The following is a 15961-nucleotide window of genomic DNA, read 5'->3' on the forward strand; positions in this document are numbered from 1 at the left end:
TCTGCCACTGAATGCTGAAGCCCTCCTGGCTCAGAAAGTTGAGGCCTGTGAGATGATAAACATGTTCATTTCAAACTGATGGGGAAATGGGCCACCGAGCAAAATGGATTTTCAGATGTGTTTTGCTCCACGTGGAAATTACATTGGTAGAAAAATCCTATTTCAGTGAATACCACAATCATTTTCAACTTTTAAATGCAGCAACAGATTTGTTTCTGGCAGTAGCATCAGAATAAATGAATAGGAGGAAAAAATGCTCCTTGTATTCTTTTTTTTTAAAAATTGTCGGTAGTTGTGTAGAGAGTCACTATAAAAATCTAACAGGATATCTCAGACCAAGATTGGTGTCTGTTGTATATTTAATATTAGCAGTGTTAATCCAGCAAGTGTCAACTTTTCTATTCAGTGAACCTATTTTATTAATCTGTTGAGTTTAATCTTCCTGTAGTGATTCTACAAAGCCATTAAAATAGTAAATACTCTCGCTGTGTATTCAAAAGGAAAAGCTGATAAAAGGGACACCACTAAATATCAAAGAAATTGCATCCCTGACAGTCCTGAGCATCCGTCTGTGTCACTGCAGAGTCCCCTCAAGGTTAGCCTGTACTTGGTTCATGGTTCCTCTGCTCTGACTTGTCATTTACATTAATAGGTTGCACCCTGTGCTTGGTGTCTAGCTGAAACAGAGGGGACCAGACGGGTTCCATGTGTGCGATCATATTTTCACAACTGCTGACCCTGACCGCTTAACGCATGAGCGATGAAAATCTGCTTATACCATGAAAGTGCTGACAAGTGCAAGCACTTCAGTGACATTAATAGATATTTTCTTTGAAAAATAAACAATTTCTGCACTGGCTCTCTGCTCCACAGAAGCACCATGGTCCTAGGTGGTCTGTGGATTGCCGTGGTTTGTGGCATCTCTGGACGTGGTGTTATGTTGGTGTATGAAATTAGATGCACACAAATGAAGGTGGGCTCATAACCAATGCAATTTCTTGCTTTCAAGATTTAAATTCCTAACATAGAAAAGGAAAAACACTAATCTTCCTGCAGGCACTGATGCAAATGGAGGCCCACAGTGACTCTTTGGAGATTGAAAAATACGAAATCTGTTGGGTTTGTTCAAATAGTTGGGCTCCCTTAGGCTTAGTCATGTCTGTGTTATATTCATTGCTTTTCTTCTTTCACAATATCTTAACAAATCCTGAACTCACCCTTTGACATGCCAAAATGTACATGAAGCTGCAAAATTTATCTGCTCCTCAGGAACAAAGCTAGACTCTAGTGTAAGATTATTGTGTAAGTGTAAAATGAATGAGACGAGAATTTGTTACCAATTTGTTAAGGTTTTGTACAGTGGTGATTTAAGCCCTGTGCTTTGGAGCCTTGGTCTGTCTTGTAGCTTTGCTCCCCATGAGTATCACTTTCTGCTGTGTTGAGAATCCACAGCTCGAGAGCAGGAAATGTAAAAGATGTTTAAAAATAACCAGAGGGACCATGACATTTTCTAACTACTTCCTGGCAAAGTGGGCCTAAACTTGCTGCAAGGCAAGTTGCCCCCTTCCAACACTAACCGGTGAAGTAAGTAGTAACTTGCCTGTTCCATATCTGCCAATGTCATCTTGGTTGCAAGCCAATGTGAAACTACAGTATGTTTGCCATGAGTCGTCATCTTGGGCTAAGGAAGAGATAGGAGGGTAAGAACAGGATGGGATGGTGATAAAGGAAAATCACCGATCCCTCTGCAAATAAAACCCTTTGTTTTTGCCCATGTGCACTCTGTATCTGAGATATGTCTGAATTTATTTTGTTTTCGTGCTAGAAAGGTTTCTTGCCTCCATTGTGCTAAACACTTACTATTTGAATGCTAACCAGAGGTGGGATCAGTAAGCAATGTAGAGGGGTCAAATTGCAAACTATTTCTGTTAAACAGCAAAAGAATGCACGTACACTTTGCTGTCTTGGAAGGTTTTATAGAGTGGTAGTTAGTCGCATCCTGGTCCAGAAGAGTGAAGGTCTTGTGTTGCCAAATACCTAAGGCAATTAAAATGTATAAATAAATGCAGTCAATATAAAAATGCACATTAACTAATACTTGTCCTTCTCCCTCACAGCTGTTCCTCTTCATTCAGATGAATGAGCTTGCTGTTCCAGCTGATGCAGGTTCAGCGGGCAAATCCCCCAGCATAACTGTTGTGAAAATGCAACAAGATCACTGTCTTTCACTGGACTCCATGTGGAGTTCAATGTCAGAGCTGAGTTATGAAAATCCCAGCCTGGAATGCCAAACAGGTTTGGATGATCCATATGCAGATGTTGGTGTTTCAATGTGGAACTTTCAGCAAGATCCAATCCTGCATTTATTCAGGGCAAGAAGAAAAAAACACTTTTGCAAAAATAATCTTTACTAATGTTACGCCCATATGTTAAGGAGTAACATTTTATGGTGGAAAGTTGATGTTTTAGTTTAGTTTGCAATTTATTTTATCAACCATATCTGCAGCATCATAATAGTTTAATCATTATTGTATCTTTTGGAAACTTGTTAGATTCCGACCTTTCTTTTTCAGAACCTTGTCTCCAGAAGTTGCATTATTCTATAAGTGCTTTCGGGTTTTGTTTTGGATATTAAGGGAATCAACGGATAGAGGGTTTGTGAAGGAATGTGATGCTGAGGTGAAAGATCAGCCATGATCTTGTTGAATGGCAGAGCCAGCATGAAGCGGCCTATTCTTGCTTGTATTTTTTTGTAACTTTTTTTATTTTGCAACCTCTATTTTCAGTATTTATTGCTGTGCCCAAGTGGAGTCCCTAGTTTGTGTGCTTTGTTCAGTTTGCCATCTTTTTCAAATTGCAATTTTTTTCAGTCACCAACGAACGGTTGGCGAGACTATGTACTTGGAATTTATGATTAATGATTTCTATTCTTGCTACCAAATTACTATACATTCTCTGCCCTTTCATTTGTGATTATGGTATTGTTTCATTAGTGTGTAAATTGAGTTAACCAATTGCATGTGTGAAAAAGCTTTCCCCCCCCCACCCCCCCCCCCCCCCCCCCCCCACCGCCAGAACTGCATGATGGCCAAAGCACATTTTGGAATTTTTAGAAATTACATTATTTAATCTCCCTTGGTATTCCTAAGGGAGAAAATGGTGGATTTATAATGGAAAGGGCTAAAAACATAAGTTCACAGAAAGTGTGATTAACAACTTTGGGAATGCAATTAGTTTATAAAATATACTTTAAGTGTGGTTTTTTTTAAAAAAGCATAATTAAATATCAGTATATTGCTAATTAAATATAATTAGTAAATTGATGAAATTTAGTTAAGTTAAATGTAGTGAGTAATTTATTAATTTCATGAGCAAAGTAGGTAATTGCAAAATGAAGTGAGTAACTCTGAGTGGTGACGTGAATGTTAAAATGCTTTTGCATAGGAATTGACAGATATTGTCAACAAGTCTAAAAGAAGTTTTCCACCATTGAAGGCATGTGGATGGTTTAGAATAGAAGCTTTGTATTTGTGACTTGGCCCTACAGCCTGGCTTGTTATTTGAAATTTTCTGCAAGGGCCAAAGATGCAGTGTTGCTAGTAGCAGGAATATTTGTGGGTGACCCCTCCAGAGTTGTTATGGCTGTCCAGTGTAATGGTGCATAGCTTTTAGGTGGTCTCAGTATTCAATTTAACTACTTCTAAAATTGTCCTTTTATATGCTTGATTTCAGCTCACTACAGGCTTTGGTTGCAGATTTTGGTAGTGTTTCAATCCTGTCATCTCACATTTTCCAGATTTTAATTGTTCAAGCTTTCCTCCTGTAACCTCTTTCTTTACCAATCCACCAAACTTCTTCAGTGACTCAACGTCAAATGCTGAGTAAATGCTGTGAAGAGCCTTCGAATATTTTGATGCATTACAGATGATGCATCAATGCAGTTTTCCATTGCTTCGTAGGTGTAAAATTGCAGATTTGTTGCAACTAAGTGTAAGTTTATTACTGTCACTGCCTGGTGGAAATTTGGGTGCAGTTTACAACGTATTGGGTGAATCACTGCCTTTGCCTACTAAAAGTGGTAAGTACATGTTCAGATTGCTCCGTCTCGGTAGTTGGTGTATGAATAGTTCAAACAGCCATAGGCAGAGAAGGAGATAGAAAGATCCAACTAATAAAAGATGCGGGTTTAAACCTCAAAAAAAATTGAAGGATTTACAGCCAGGTGAATAAATAACAATAAGGTTGTTGAATTACTTGTAGCTGTTTGAATTAACTCTTACCTTGCGATGTTAAACTGAGCTGACATTTGTCTGCTTTGGAAGTCAAGTGACCTACAAAGGCACAGTTCCAAAAGGAGTTGGAAGCTTTCCAGACATGCATGCCAAAGTGTTTCAAGCCATGTTAGTGAAAGACATTAACTAGATTGTATGCCTTATTGTGGTATAGTTTGGTTTCCTTACCTACGTAACTGTAGTCGCTCCACTTCTGAGATTTATTCTGGGAAGAAGTTTTGATGGAAGGTATTTACTTTTTACTGTTTAATTTAGGCCTTATAATTTTAGAGCAATAAAGATATGTTCCAGGAATCGTGAATTGCTTCTTTTAAACTTGGAGGAGGGTCTCCAGCTATTTCTTTCTCCTGTGAAAAACCCATTGTAACTCTTGCTTACACCTGCAGTGCTGGTGAGTTATGGGTCTTTCATACTGGTGGAAGAACACCGGTAATTCACTGTCACAGGTGAGCTATCATCCTGTGTGTTCAGAATTATCATCACATAAATCGTGTAATGAGGAACTTGGGCTGAAGGGACTTTGCTCTGAAGAGGGGAAGCGCTGAGCTTGTTTACTGCATAAACTGTGCTGCTGGTTTTTATTGTGTGGTATATCTCTCCAATGCAGTCGAAATCTCAGCCTGTGTTTTATTGCAGACAGTGCCAGACTGATGTGTTTGGCTTGCAATAATGTGCTTCTCCCCTCATAAAATAAACTGCCCGTGGCACAAAAGTGTTATTACAAATGCCTACACTGCCAGGCAGAATGTTGAATAGCTGCCGGCTTGTTGCATCCTATGTTTCCACCCCAAGGGTATGGACAAAGAGAAGGTATAGCATTATTATTCAGTAGTGCTAGAGCCCGAGTCCCTGCTGGTTAATGCTGACTGCTTTAGAATCTGATTTACATCTGCAAGCAAGGCTAATCATGAACAGACGTAGATTGTATGGAAGTATGGTCAATCTTTTGCCTTCTGGATGATGTGGAGAGTAATGATACAACCATCGTAGCAGTCTGAACAATGCCATAAAGTCTACAGGTCCAGTGCCAAATCTGGAAGTGGGCAATTCTGCTACCACGCTCTCTTCTGTACAGTTATAGATGCTTTGTCACTGCACAAGGTGGCTGGAAAACTGTTGCCCATACACACAGCAATGTCAAAATATTATCAGAAGCACAGCTGTATTTCTGCTTGTGTTTTAAATTTCATATGCTGTTAATGTAAAAATGCTTTGTACATGTTTAAATATTCATGGTGCCAATTGCTCTTATGTTCTCCTGCTTAAGTTAACTGCTGTTAATGATTCCACTAGGTACTGATATCTAGTACTCTGAGGGTCAGCTTAATGAGACTATTGGACCAGAAACTGATTCACAGCCATGCCTAATCCTGTTCTCACTTGAATTCCATGGTTGCCCTTCCAGCAGAGTCGGTTGCACAGCAAGAAGGAATAAACAATTTCCTTTCCCCCTAGATCTGGGGTAGTGGAGCAGATTGGGGTGTTCTTCCAGACAATATCAGCTGACAGGATGCCTCCATCTGTGGCATAACTTCCACGTTTCAATGATTGATAACTGCATACAGCTTAGAATTGAATCAGGTGCATTGTTGTGCACAATTCAAATCTAGAGACTTTGCCTCGGAAAGGGGCATTGCTTTTAATTTCCTGTTCGTTCAGTGGCACAAATCAAGTTCAAACCCACCTCCAATTGTTGACACAGAAAAATATTGCTCTTCAGGCTTAAATATTAATTAAAACTGAAAACACTGAAAATTCTATCAGTTTGTTAAACGTTTTATAAAAGCGAAATTGACTGGTTGGTATTTGAGGGAGAATCTTCCACATTCTGTATGCAGTTAAGCATCTGGAAAGTCATGGGTTTGTATGTCTTAAATGTCCTATTAATTCAGATTTCTAGAATATGCATTTTTGTCTATTTTCCATTTTAAATTTTGCCGGATATACTTCAAAGAAGTCTCGGCACTCTGCATTTACCTTTTCTGTTTTACTCAGAGGCTGTAATCAGCCAGCAGATATTTGCACATTCATTTGCTGGTTGAACATCATGTGATTTAAAATCTATCAGAGAATTAACAATGGAGTTTATTGTCAATTTTTAAAACTCAGCAAAATCTTAGAAACTTCCATTGAGAATTTGCATTTCTTTGGTCAGGGCAGATACTAAGAATATTCTTCTTACAATTGTTGGTTCTCAGATTATTTGAATAGTATTTACCTGATTTTCTTGCCATTATTTCATTTGCCCACTAGTCCTTGCCTGAATATGCTTTGTTGTGGCCATGGAAACCCTTCTTTACCATTTTGTGTTACCAGAAGGTGTTGCAGTCCAGACAAACCCAACCCAGCCTCATCCTGCACACAAGCCTTGAGCACACCTCACCCCAGCTGGAATGGATGTCTTCCTAATAGAGTTAGATAGGCTCAAAGGTGTGCATGTTTCCGCTGAATCATCAAAACTGTGGTGAACTTATTTTGATGTTATTTTCAGTGTTTAATGTTGCTTTTGATTTTAAATCTCAAAGGTGCTAGGTCGAGAGGTGTATACATCCAACAACCAGCTGGGAGGGGTCCAGATCATGCACAACAATGGTGTGACCCACACAACTGTCTATGATGACTTTGAGGGAGTTGTCATCCTCCTTCAGTGGCTGTCCTACATGCCAAAGGTCTGTATGTTAATTTGGATTTTGAGGTATTGAGCAAAAATATTCATGATCTTTTAATGTGCATTATTTATGGTAATTATTTTTTAAAAAATGACCAAATATTATTGGCATAACTGGTAATAACCAGTATTATATGCTTGCTAACAGTAATCCTCTCTGTTGCCTGCATAGTCAAAAGTAAACCATAAAGTATTTAATAGTTATTTAATTTATCTACAGACATTGATACACACAACAAAGAAAACCCAGGTCTACTTTTAATAGATTATAACCTAATTTAACAAATTATGGTTGGGAGAGTTATATGTTTGACAGATAACCACATGGATATTTATTTGAAGACGGTTGCTGGATATTTAAGAAACTTTAATCAAAAGTGCTATAGACATAATAAATAAAATCTTTTTAACTGACAACCCATATGTTTGAGACAATACTGTTCATGTAGTCTTGTATATTTAATAGGTAATGATGTGCACTGTTTACAATTGCAGGCACAATGGACAATTTATACAGTTGCAAACTATATAGCTGCTAATTTTAACATTTACAAACTGAAATACTTACACAAACTGAGACTTCCAATAGACAATAAACCACAATTTTAAGAGAACTTAAGGACTGAGGTGTATACATGCGAGAACAATGCTGATAATGAAACCTGAAGTTGAATTTAGATGCTGGAAGTTTTTTTTAACCTGTTTTAAATGAGCATATGATTTTGTGGAAAGATTTGGTTGGGGGTGACTGGGAGAAGGATATTTGTACCTTTTGTTGAAAGGTTATCTCGTGGACCTACAGGCAACCTTTATTGGTTTTGTCTCACATTTTTCTGGGTAAAAATTATCACTGATTTTTCATTACTGAACTTTCAATGTCATTTATTTGCCTTGTTGCTGCTAGACTTGTAAATTTCATGTTGCAACTACGTTGGTAGATTTGAAAGTGAATTTTTTTTGCAAATTGTGCTGATTTCATTTTTAAAATCATTTTATCCGCAGAATGTATCAAGTTCTGTGCCCATCCTCAAACCCAAGGATCCCATTGATAGAGTTATTGAGTTTGTTCCTACAAAAGCCCCTTATGATCCTCGGTGGCTGCTTGCTGGACGATCTCACCCAAGTAAGGAAAAGAAAACATTGTGCTTCAGTTACAATAAATTACACCAAGGAGCCAGTTTATTTTCAGCACTGTGGGAAAATCTTAACTGAGTAGCCACGGTTGGAGGTAACACAAACTAGTACTTTTTGATTTAGCTGGCTATCCAACCATCCAACTGCTGGAGCTGCATTTGAAGCAAAAAGCTGCAGATGCTGGAAATCTGAAACGGACATAGACAATGCCAGAAATAGTCAGCAGGTCAGTTCTGAGAGAGAGTAATGAACCTGAGACGTTAACTTAGTTTCTCTCTCCACAGGTGCTGCTTGACATAAGTGTTTCAGTTATTTTCTGTTTTCATTTCAATTTCTTGAGCTAATGGCTAATTTAATTGATCAAAAACTGTGCAGTCTGAGCTACCCCATGCTTTCCATTTTTCTCCTCTCTCTCCTGCTGAAGTTGATTTGATCTACCGTATTTATTGCTTGAAGTTCAGGCCGTTATAAGGACTGTCTACTTCTGTGTCTGTAACATTTAAAGTGAGGGGTGGGGACTGCACAGTTTTGAACCAACTCAATACCTCCGACCATCTCTAATTGACTAAAATCAGTGCACCTGGCTCGAACACCATCGTACCTCAGTTTAAATGGTGGTGAAACCCTCATCCGTGCCTTCGATACTTCTTCTAGGCTTGACAATTGCAACATACTCCTAGCCTTTAACCCTAAGGAATCTTGTCATCATTCAAATGTCCAGTGCAGAAATCCTCGCTCACATCAAGTCCCAGCCACCCATAAACCTCATACTTGCTTATCTGCATTGGCTCCTGGTTATGCAGTGCTTAAATTTAAAAACTTTCACCGTTGCTTTCATATTCTCACTCTCCTCACTTATTTCCCCAGCCCTGTGACCATCCCAAAATATTTGTACTCCAACAGTTATGACTTCTGGATCATCCCTGAATTTAAATGTTCACCTTCAGCTGCTAAATGTGTAAGTTCTATCACTTTCCCCCACAATTCTTTTCTTACTCTAAGTGCTATTTAAAACGTAGCTGTTTGACCACTATTGTTCATCTGCCCAAACAGCAGCTGGCTTGTGTTGTTTGATAATGTTCCTGTGAAGCAGTTGAGATATTTTGTTTCATCAAACATTATACATGAAGACAAGTTGGTATTGTATCAGGATCAAAATACCACAAACCTCTATACCATTCCTAAGAAGACCACACTGGTTACACTTACACTTCAGTAATGGTTGCAAACTTCTATCTACTTTTGCATATTGAAGTGCACATTTTGTCAGCATTCTTCCATCTGTCAGCTAGGCTGCCTTGATAACATCCTTGCATTTGAGTTAAATGATGGGTTCAACCTTCCCTCTGGTAACCAAGTATATAAGCTTTTCGCTGCTTTGATGAACAGAGTGACCTCGGGGTTCAAGACCATAATTTCCTGAAAGTGGCAACATATGTAGATAAAGTGGTGAAACAGGTACATGGCTTAGCAAACGATCTGCTGGAGGAGCTCAGCAGGTCAAGCAGCATCTGTGGGAGGAAAGGAATTGTCGATATTTTGGATCAAAACCCTGATCAGTCTAGCAGATTGTTTGTTGCTCCAGATTCCAGCATCTGCAGTCTCCTGTGTCTCCAAGGTATATGGCTTGTTTGCCTTCATGGGTCTGGACGTAGAATATAAAAGTTGGGATATTATGTTACAACTTTACAAAACACTGGTTAGACCACACATGAAGTATTGTGTGCAGTTCTGTTTGCCACACCACGGGAAGGATGTTAATGCACTGGAGAGGATGCAGAGGTGATTCACCAGGGTGTTACCTGGATTGGAGGACTAGTTATGGGGAGAGATTGAGTAGGCTGGGCTTTGTTTTCCCTGGAGAAAAGGAAGCTGAGGGCTGACATGATAGTGGTATGTAAAATTATGAAAGGCGTGGATAGTCAGAATCATTTTCCCATTTTAGGGGTTTCAAAAACAAGAGGACATGGGTTTAAGGTGAGAGGAAGGAGTTTTAAAGGAGATCTGAGAGGATAGATTTTTATATAGAGAGTGGTTGATATCTGGAACTTGCTGCCAGAGGAGGTGGTGGAATCAGATACAATTGCATTTGAATAGGCAAGATACTGAAGGATACTGACCTGATGTGGGCAAATATGATTCGTGTAGGTGGAGGAAAAAGATCAGTATGAATATGGTTGGGTGAGGGGACCATTTCTATGCTGTATGACTCTGACTCTCATACTGAGGAGACCCTCAGTTGTCTGATTAAAGTTAATGGAATCAAGTTTTAGAAGCAGAGTAGATCACGCATTGTATATTGTGTCTTTAGTACTACTAGTCAGAGATGATTTTTCCAGGCATCGGTATTTATCCAAGACCTACTTCAGTCAGTGGACTCTGTGAGGATACTTAATTCAAGGCTCTTTAAAACTTCCTGTGCATCTCATAAACAAGAAGTTACCATGATATCTCTGCTGTTATGTAGAGCAGGGACCATGAGGAAACATGCAGATCCTTCCTGCAATGAAGGTTACAAACAAAAACTGCTCAATGTTGAGTAGACTAACTAGTCAGTTGTCTTTTTGTTTGTGGAATTTTGGTGTATGTGAAGTGGCTTCAGTGTTTGTCCACATAACAGCAGTGATATCAAGGTAATTTGTTGATTATGAGATGCATAGGATGTTTCAAAGAGACTTGATGGATGCATGTTCTTTCTGTGGGTTTAAAGAATTAAGTACTGAGAGAGAGACATGATCCAGCTTCACAAAATAGCCACTTGTTTGAGTATTCATTATCTTGTATTGAGGTAATTGTACATGTCTCTAGAATGCTGCACCAGCAGTGTTTCTAGTGTCTCGAGCTCCTAATTTAGTGAGAGGTTTAAAGAGCAGATGATTCCTAGTGATAAGTTACTTCAGATCTCCCATAGGTTAAAAGTTAAAGTAATTTATTACAGAAGATGGCAGTGCGATATTCTTCATATTGACAACAAACACAGGTTTGGAATGTAAAAGGCAGTCAGCGACACCTGACTTCAAGATAATTTCAGGATTGATGGTAACATTATACTGTAGGGTCGAAGTCACATGGATTGAGAAGTAGACTAACAATATGGTAATTACAGTTTGACTTTTGATTAAAACACTTGCTGAAGTGATTAAGCCAACACGATTGCTTATCTAAACCTCTGGGGTTTAAATTGCTTTTTGTGCTTTGTGCTGTTTTTTTCCATGTAACCCTGCTAATTTACTGAACCATTCCTCCAAGCCCTCTTTCATTTCTCCTCCCCACCCCCCAAAACTTCGGTTAGCTAGGAAAGAGGATATGAGAATTGTAGTTAATTTTCATGTCTGTGAAATGGTTGCAAAGAAATGATATTCATAGGGCAAGCTGCGTAATTATAAAGATATTCTGTATGTTCCATCCATGTTGAGACATTGTGTGTGTGGCTTTGTCAATGAAATAGTGAACCTGTTTGTGGACGAGCACTGGAAAAATCCAGCTGGTGGTATTGGTTTATTATTGTCACTTGTACCGAGGTACAGTGAAAAGCTTGTCTTACAAACTGATCGTACAGGTCAATTCATTATACAGTGCAGTTACATTGAGTTAGTACAGAGTGCATTGATGTAGTACAGGTAAAAACAATAACAGTACAGAGTAAAGTGTCACAGCTACAGAGAAAGTGCAGTGCAATAAGGTGCAAGGTCACAACAAGGTAGATCGTGAGGTCATAGTCCATCTCATTGGTCATCAGGTTACCTTCATGACTGGGGAATGGTTCAAGATGGTTGACTACCGAAACTTGAAAGAGCCGCAATGTTATGCTTAAATAAATGGAAATAAAAATTGTACAAAATCAGGGTTTTCCTTATCCATGCAGCGCAAAAAGGACAATGGCAGAGTGGCTTCTTTGACAACGGATCTTTCATGGAAATCATGCAACCCTGGGCACAGACAGTGGTGGTAGGAAGAGCCAGGTAAGTAATGAGATACTTCATTATCAATTATTTCATTCCTTTCACCATCCCATTTCCACAACCCCCACCCCCCCACCCTGACAACAGCTCCATTCAAGGATATTGGTAAGACCCAGGTGGACAAATGAATTCCATTCCTATTTTTCTCTTGTAAAACTGAATGACAATAAGCACTGAGCCCGTGCACACTGGTTGTAGGGGGATATGTTTGATATTGTAGAGGTGCAAGAGGGAACCTGTTTGCATATAGTAGGGGGACGTTCTGGTGAATAAGATCAGGTGTTGTGAACCTGCTCCCAAGAACTTCAAATGGTGTGCTTGAAACATAGAAAAGGAATATAATTTCTTATAGGAATGCAAAACCCTGTGAATGCTGGAAGTTATCCATACCCTTTGGAGTTTTGGCACTGGCTTATTAATTCCCAGTTCTTGCATCATCAGCTGGCAAGGTGCTAACGAAAATGTGAAATAAAACTCCTACCCAAGTCTCAATAGAGCCATCCTTGTCTACACTTATGTCAGTTTGTCCATTTCACAGCCAGGGTTTTTTTTTCAGCAGGATTCAACCAGCTGAGGAGAGGTTTTGTGGTATATTCTCATGAGCTGGGCTATGCCTTCACAAATTCATTTCATATAGGCTGAAAGTGTATAATTTACGTCCAACATTTCAACATTGCTTACATTGGAAACAAGCTCCGTTTAAGCAGTCACATGGATTTGTTTCACATAGCATAAACAAATTGGTTTCATCTATGTAGGAAACAATATATGTGGTAGGGTGGGGAGGAGTGGGGGTTATTTATTTGCCCTCTCTCTCAGAACAGTTGTATAGTACTTCCAAGAAATTGCCATTCCTTCAGTTATTGGAAACCATCGCACCGAGCTCTCCAAGATGGCCAGCAGCAACTTTCTGTGTGCACAATAACTAATGTGAAAGTGGAATTTTCTCCATTCAGTTTACTCAGTACAAAAAAAACAACTTAATGGAGCTAATAGTGTTCCATTGCCCACTATTTTACCAGGTTTTTATTACGTAAATTCATAAAAGACAGAGGTTATTTGTCCCATAAACCTGTGCTCGTTCCCCAAAAGGTATGCCAATTAATCATACTGTCACCTTTTCTCCATTATTTTATTAACTTTATCAAAAGGAAGTTGGAACTTCAGCTTAAAAGATAATTAATGAGTCGGCTTTTCCACTTTTTCAGCCTGACTATAATTTATTTGTTGATTATTTTTTTAAAAAAGCTAATTTACACTCCACCCCTGTGGCTTTTTTGCCAATTATCTGCTTAGCTTAAAGCACTTGGAACAGCTTCTCCCCATCTAATTTACCAAATTCTCTCATTGGGCTGAATGTTTTTTACTGATGGTTAGGAAGAGAACTGCCAACAAAGCTTTCTTGGAGGAATGAGAGTGGGGACATTAGTGCGTTCCTGACAGTTGTGCCTGTGTATTGCAGCATGGAAGTTAGGATTGTGCTGGAGGTCAGATGCCCGTTCATTTGACCTCCTCGTCAGAGCACTGAGATTAGAAGAACTGGTTAGTCATACTGAGGGGCCAGACACCCTTCAGATCTGACCCCTCAGCTACACATCAGTTGGTGTTTGTAGCACTGCTTAGGGCAGTAGATTGAAAAGGTTAAGTACAGGTAGAGTGTTTTGTGTTTTGCTTCATTTGATATTAATACCTTTTAATTATAAGGGTTAGTTTTTAATAGGGTTGTGATTATTAGGGTTAGATTTTTATAAGGTTCTTTTTCAAGTGTTTCTATAAGTCTTAGTCGGGAAGAGTGGGGGCTGGACTTCGCAGGCGCGGCGCGGGCATTTTAAAAAGCAAACCGCCATATCCAGTGGGCAGCGTCGGAGTGGGCAGCTGAGTGAGAGGGAGCAGTGGTCAGGCTTTGGCTTAAGGGGCTTCGGCGTAAAGGGGCAAGGCAGGTGAGTAGCTGGTAGGTAGGTAAAGGTAAGGTTTACCTGTTATCTGTGATAAATATTTAAGTAGGAAAAACTAGGGGGAGAAAGAAAGGAATTGGTTCAGATGGAGGACGGGGTGGTGTGCTGCAGCTGCTTGATGTGGGAACTCGTGGACCTTGCTGCGGTCCACGATGGCCACACCTGCAGCAAGTTGCTTGAGGCTGGAGGAACTTCGGCTCAAAATCGCTGAGCTGGAGTTACAGCTTCAAACACTGTGCGGCATCAGGGAGGGGGAGAGTTTTGTAGATACTGTACATAAGGAGACGGTCACCCCCCTTAGAGCAGGTAATTCTGGAGTCCAGGAAGTAGATAGAACGTTGACTGTCAGTGGAGGGAAAAGGGAAAAGAAGACGAACAGGCAGATAGAGCTGAGGACCCCGGAGGCTGTTCCCCTCAGTAACAGGTTTTCCGCTTTGGAGACTGTTGAGGGAGATGACCTGCCGGGGCCTAGCAGCAGTAGCCAGGTCTGTGGCACTGGGACCGGTCCTGCTGCTCAGAAGGGGAGGAGAAGAGGAAGGCAGTAGTGATAGGGGACTCTAGTCAGGGAAACAGATAGGAAGGAGGTTCTGTGGCAGTGAGCATGAATCCTGGATGGTTTGTTGCCTCCCAGGTGCCAGGGTCCAGGATGTCACTGATCGGGTCCACAGGATTCTAGAGCAGGAGGGAGAACAGCCAGAAGTCGTGGTTCATGTTGGTACCAACGACATAAGTGGGAAGAGGGCTGAGGTCCTGAAAAGTGAGTTTAGCGAGCTAGGCAGAAGGCTGAAGGATAGGACCTCGAGGGTAGCGATCTCGGGATTGCTGCCAGTGCCACACGTGAAGGTAGGAATAGGAGGAGATGGCAGATAAACGCGTGGCTGAGAAGTTGATGCAGGAGGGAGGGTTTTAGATTTTTGGATCATTGGGATCTCTTCTGGGGAAGGTGGGACCTCTGCAGAGAGGACAGGTTACACCCGAACTTGAGGGGGGCCAATATCCTTGCAGCCAGGTTTGCTAGGGTGGTTCAGGAGGGTTTAAACTAGATTGCAAGGGGGAAGGGAACCGGAGGAGTAGGTCAGAGGAAGAAGGGGATGGGGAAAAGGCAGATCTGACAGGTAGAGAGGCTTTGAGGAAGGAGAAGCAGAGTACAGGGTATAAAAGTAGTAAGGTGGATGGGCTAAAGTGCATTTACTTGAATGCGCGAAGCATCAGGAATAAGGGAGATGAACTGAGAGCTTGGATAAGTACATGGGACTATGATATTGTGGCTATTACAGAGACATGGCTGACATCAGGGCAGGAATGGATATTGAATATTCCTGGTTTTCAGTGTTTTAAAAGGGATGGGGGGGTGGGGGGGAAAAGAGGAGGAGGGGTGGCGATACTGGTCAGGGACACTGTTACGGTTGCAGAAAGGGAGGATAATGTAGAAGGATCCTCTCTAGAGTCAATATGGGTGGAAGTTAGGAATAAGAAATGGGCAGTTACCCTCCTGGGAGTATCCTATAGGCCCCTCAGTAGCAGTAGGGATACTGAGGAGCAGATTGGGAGACAGTTTTTGGAGAGATGCGAAAATAACAGGGTTATTATAATGGGAGACTTCAACTATCCAAATATTGATTGGCACCTACTTAGTGCCAAAGGTTTAGATGGGGCGCAGTTTGTTAAGTGTGTCCAGGACGGATTCCTGACGCAGTACGTTGACAGGCCTACTAGAGGGAATGCCATATTAGATCTAGTATTAGGTAATGGACTGGGTCAGGTGACAGATCTATCGGTGGGTGAGCATTTGGGGGACAGTGACCATTGCTCCATAACCTTTAGAATTGTCATGGACAGGGATAGGAGCAAAGGGGACGGGAAGATATTGAATTGGGGAAAGGCGAATTATGAGGCTATAAGGTGAGAACTTGGGAGTGTAAATTGGGATGACATTTTTGAAGGGAAATG

General features: G+C 40.5%; 1 protein-coding gene across 1 annotated transcript in view; it reads left to right on the forward strand.

The window, feature by feature from the left end:
• acaca (acetyl-CoA carboxylase alpha) overlaps window positions 1–15961 on the forward strand; it is a 237926-nt gene that overhangs the window by 163575 nt on the left and 58390 nt on the right. Inside the window, 3 exon segments of the mRNA XM_052035876.1 lie at window positions 6818–6961; window positions 7963–8083; window positions 11960–12056. Of these exon segments, the coding sequence (XP_051891836.1) occupies window positions 6818–6961; window positions 7963–8083; window positions 11960–12056 (362 nt within the window).

Source organism: Pristis pectinata, chromosome 21 (genome assembly GCF_009764475.1).
Source record: "Pristis pectinata isolate sPriPec2 chromosome 21, sPriPec2.1.pri, whole genome shotgun sequence".
In the NCBI taxonomy this organism is placed as follows: domain Eukaryota; kingdom Metazoa; phylum Chordata; class Chondrichthyes; order Rhinopristiformes; family Pristidae; genus Pristis; species Pristis pectinata.